This window comes from Nicotiana tabacum, chromosome 13 (genome assembly GCF_000715075.1).
Source record: "Nicotiana tabacum cultivar K326 chromosome 13, ASM71507v2, whole genome shotgun sequence".
NCBI lineage: Eukaryota > Viridiplantae > Streptophyta > Magnoliopsida > Solanales > Solanaceae > Nicotiana > Nicotiana tabacum.
The window spans coordinates 62,342,875-62,347,919 of NC_134092.1; the positions used below are offsets into that span (position 1 = coordinate 62,342,875).

Here is a 5,045-nt window from a genome sequence, read left to right on the forward strand (position 1 = left end):
TACGAATAAGTATTAAATGAATATTCCTTGATATTAGGAATTTAATAGGGAACAAGTAGCGTATCCAATTTTTCATTCTCTCTTCGTTGCGCTCTCTTTCTCTCCGTCTCTATTATTTCTTCAGTTTTCTTCCTTCGATATTCTCTGCTTCTCTCTCTTTTCTCATCTCCTTTATTCTTTTTTCTTCAGAAAATTCATCAATGGATTTCAATCGTTGACTATGGAGTCTTAACTTAGCAATTTCCTTTCATGTTGCACGGTTGGTGATCGAATTGAAATTGTCAATAAATAAATTTTGAAGACGTTTGACTCTCCATCATTGACAGCCATTAAAAAACTCCGAAGCTTTGGATTCGAATTAAATATTATTTGTTTGAATTGGATGTTGTTGCAAATGATTGATAATATTCTTTGGAATTTATATCTCAATTTTGAGTGTGTTTGGTGAAGATTAGATTTGAATTTGGCTAAATTTTCATATTGAAACTCGAAAAAGAAGAAGAAGAAGAATACATGGCATACAATATACATACAAAATTGTATTAAAGTTGAATTATAGTTGTAGGTAAATTATATTTAAGTTATATTTTGTTGTAGTTATATTTTTTTTATTTGAATGTTGTATGATAGTTGAAAATTAGTTGTATACTATATGAATCGTTTTATGAAATTTTTTATTTAAGTTTTAAATACTCTCTTTTTACATAAAGTTATTAATATGTATCAAAATTGGATTAAGAGACGAAATTTTAATTGGAATTTCAGAGAGGAAGAAGAACACACCACATACAAAATATATACAAATTATATACAGAATACATATAAAAGATATACAAATTATATACAGAATACATATAAAAGATATACAAATTATATACAGAATACATACAAAAAATATATTATACAAATTTTGTATGAAAATTGTATTTAAGTTGTATGATGTTGTAGTTGTATTTAACTGGATAAGAATGATGTACGAAAGTTGTAGATAAGCTGTATACTGTATAATTAGTTATATAAAATTTATTTTTAGTTTGTATGTTGTTGTACATGTAATAAATTTGTACGAAATTTATTTTTAATTTGTATGTTGTTGTACCATACATTATTCTTTTCTTACTTAATTTGTTAAAGAAAAAAAGTAGAGAATGAATTCCAAATCGATTCATGTGCACTGATTCATGTTTTGTTTAACTGAAAAAAAATATTAATGGGAATTATATGATTTGGGTGGATAAATTTCGAGTTTCACATTAAAAGCACCATCGCACTTCGGAGAAACTGAGTTTCGGATTTGAATTTTGTGTGAGAAATCAACTGGATAGCATATAATCTTGTTGGAAATACTAATACAAAGTTGAATCCGAAGTTTGAAGGTGATTGAATCTGATTTGAAGATGATTATGGTCTTTTATTTGTACCAGAATTTGATTCAGAGATGTAATTGGTTGTTTTCTAGTGACGATATGAATTAGGAGTAAGGCGACGGAAAATAGGAAAAAAGAAGAGGAGAGGAGAGAGAAAGGAAGATTGAAGAGATAGAGAGAAAATCGCTGCCCTAATCATGCATATATGTATATAATTTGTAAAGAAAACCTAGTCAATTTAAATAAATGTAGCCTAATTAAAAGGACCCTAATATTGAAATTTGCAAGTGATCAACAAATTATTTAGGTCATTTGCCGACCAAACATTTTATTTTATTTTATAAAAGAAAAAATAAGTAATTCTAATCTCCTCCTCGGGTTTCTTCTTTGTAACTTAGATTAGGTTTCAAATAGTAAATGTTTACGTGGATCCCAGCTGTGAGTGCTAGGAGTGGACAAGAAGAGTCAAAAGGAAGGAGAAATAAAAATAAAAATAAAAATAAAAATAAACAAAGTAGATAAGCAAATAGTAACAACTTTTATGAGTATTAAGTGATATAGTTAAGTGAGCTACTACGTACCGATATCTTCATCGATGGAAATTATAGTTGGATTCTCATGAAATTCTTCCCTTTACCTCTCCCGAAAAGAAAGAAAACTAAAACACTAAGTGTTAGAAATACTATTAAAGAAAAAGATATTTTTAATCGGTAGCTTTAGGAAGTGCATAATGGCTTTTCCCTGCTCGTTATTTAAGTTGATTAACTGAAGGCATCTTTCTAGCTATTCTCTTATCGATTTCTTTTTCTTCATCTTGCTTATGTGAGGTTTCTTCAAAAAGAAGGAGAGAAATTTATCCTCAACTTTTAGGCTCGAACCAACTTGATTCTTGAATTGGAAAAAGAAAGAAAACGATGAGTTTCTTGAGTGTGGGAATTGTAGTGTTTATGACGATGGTGGTCTCGAAATGTTTGAGCGTGGGAGTGAACTGGGGTACTATGGCATCACACCAATTGGCAGCAGAGAGTGTGGTGAAGATGATTAAAGAAAAAGGGTTTGATAAAGTAAAACTGTTTGAGGCAGATGACAAGATTTTGAGTGCTTTGATTGGTAGTGATATTGAAGTGATGCTTGCAATTCCTAACTACATGTTGCAACAGATGAGCACTGACCCTGGGGTTGCTGCTGCTTGGATTGATGCCAATGTCTCTACTTATGCTTACACTCGCGGAGTCAAAATCAGGTATGTGGCTGTAGGGAATGAGCCCTTCCTTCAAACATACAACGGCACTTATCTGCACTACACCTTGCCAGCTCTCAGAAATGTTCAAGAAGCCATCAACCATGCTGGACTAGGCCCTGAGGTGAAAGCAACCGTCCCCCTAAATGCTGACATTTACTACTCCCCTGACTCAAATCCTGTCCCTTCAGCTAGTGATTTCAGGCCACAAGTACGCGATTTAGCCATTCAAATTGTCCAATATCTCTACTCAAATGATGCACCCTTTGTGGTTAACATCTATCCTTTCCTCAGTCTCTACGAAAACGATTACTTTCCATTAGAATATGCCTTCTTTAATGGATCAAATATATATATTAAGGATGGTGATCATCTTTATACTAACGTGTTTGATGCCAATTTTGATACTCTTGCCTGGTCTTTGAAGAAAGTTGGCTTTCCTGACATGAAAATCATAGTTGGAGAAGTAGGATGGCCAACAGATGGCGATAGATATGCAAATATTGAAAATGCCAAGAGATTTAACCAAGGGCTAATTTAGCATGCTCTAACTGGAGAAGGAACCCTTGTGAGGAAAGGGAAAATAGACGTTTACTTGTTCAGCCTGATTGATGAGAATACCAAAAGCATTGCCCCTGGTAGCTTTGAGAGGCATTGGGGAATTTTTGAGTTTGATGGAAAGCCAAAATATGAGCTAGACGATATTAAAAGACTAGCTGCAGTAGAAGGTGTGAATTATATGCATAAAAGGTGGTGTATACTAAAGCCTCATCACCACCTAAAAGATGCACAAGACTTGTTGGCAAAGAGTATAGATTACGCGTGCAGTCTTTCAGATTGCACTGCTTTGGGCTATGGTTCTTCCTGTAATCATCTCACTGCACAAGGGAATGCTTCCTATGCTTTTAATATGTATTATCAATTCAAAAGCCAGAACTGTGACTTCCAAGGCTTGGCTACGCTAACTCATAAGGATCCATCTGACGACAAGTGCCACTTTCCCTTGATGATTGCTGACGGTCGTAGAGTAATGCTGTTGCACAAGAATTTTGTGTATATCATACTTGCTTTTCTCCAGGGATTTCTAGTAATTTTGCTGCTTCTTTCCTAGAGAGGGAATGCTTCCTTGAATATTTGAAACTGGCAAAGCAGCTAGATTACAGATAGCTATCAAAAAACCTGGACAACTATATTACTAGAAGCGCTCATGTTGAAACTCATAAGACATCATTTCCTTTGTTTTGCACCCCACTTAACTTCTGATATTCTTTGACACATAAATCGCAAATTTTACTCTCTGCAGCGGCCAACAAACACAGATTCTATTTTTAATTTCATTTAACTTAACAAACAAAGCAGAAATGAGAAACCAAAATTAAACAAGTTAGCATCAATCAATAAAAGCATTCTACCAATTCTGTAATTGGAACTAAGCAGGGATAATAAATACTACATGAACCTTCTAAAACACGACTACTCATTGGAGATTAAATTGAATAAAAACAAAAAGAACCTCTTATACGTAAACAAAAATTATATATAAAAACATGAATTGGTCATCCTTTATTAATTACAAATGTTTAAAAATTGACCAAAATTGGATAGACAAAAACCAAATTGTGCACTGCCTAACGTAAGTCTATAACTCATGAATGTTACTCTTCAAACCATGAAAAATCAACATAGCCATCAACCATACTCACTTGCTAGTCCGAACCTAACAATTGCTAAATAGTGACGCATTCACTGCTGTTAATTAACAACCCAACCGGTCGTTTTGAGTTCTAGCATCTTATTCTGTGATTTGAGCCTTATCGTATGTCCATTTGATGTTTTATGACTTGCAGGTGGGAGTGATTTTGGTCCCAAAATGCTGGGAAGTGATTTGGAACACTTAGTTCCTACATGTAAGCTTTAAGTTGGAAGAGTTGACTAAGGTTTGACTTTTGGGTAAATAAACTCGGAATCGGGTTGCGATAGTTCTAGTAGGTTTGTAAGATGATTTTGGACTTGTACGTATATTCGGATTTGGTTTTGGAGGTTCCTAGAAGAATTCGACTCTGTGTGTCGAAAGTTTCCAATTTGAAGAACTTAAGAGTACATAAGTTTGACCAAAAGATGGCTTTGATACTATTAAGTCTATATAGTTGAATTAAACTTGTGCAAAGTTTGAAAGTAATCCGAATTGTCTAAGTGTAATTCAGACAGTCTTTCGAAAGAATGAAGATTTAAGAACTTAAGAGAAGCTCTATTCGATTTGAGCCTCGATTCATTGTTGTGATATTCTCATAGGTTGTTTGAGCCTTTAGACAAGTCCGTATGTGTATTTGAAATTGTAGGAATGGATGGATAGGGTCCTTAGGGGCTTAGGTGAGTTTCGACGCATTTGGAGCAAGTTCCGGAAGAATTGAGTTGCTGAAACAAGGCTTTTCTGCAGA

General features: G+C 33.8%; 1 protein-coding gene across 1 annotated transcript; it reads left to right on the forward strand.

Annotated features, from left to right (window-relative positions):
• The first annotated feature begins 2,012 nt into the window (after window positions 1-2,012).
• LOC107765684 (glucan endo-1,3-beta-glucosidase 8-like) lies at window positions 2,013-3,808 on the forward strand. The gene has a single exon (XM_075229085.1). The coding sequence runs from the start codon at window positions 2,282-2,284 to the stop codon at window positions 3,146-3,148; it is 867 nt and encodes a 288-aa protein (XP_075085186.1). The 5' UTR covers window positions 2,013-2,281; the 3' UTR covers window positions 3,149-3,808.
• Window positions 3,809-5,045: the final 1,237 nt, after the last annotated feature.

Bases quoted from the DNA above. Each gene is read 5' to 3' on its own strand.
- LOC107765684 (XM_075229085.1), top strand. From the start codon at position 2,282: ATGAGTTTCTTGAGTGTGGGAATTGTAGTGTTTATGACGATGGTGGTC.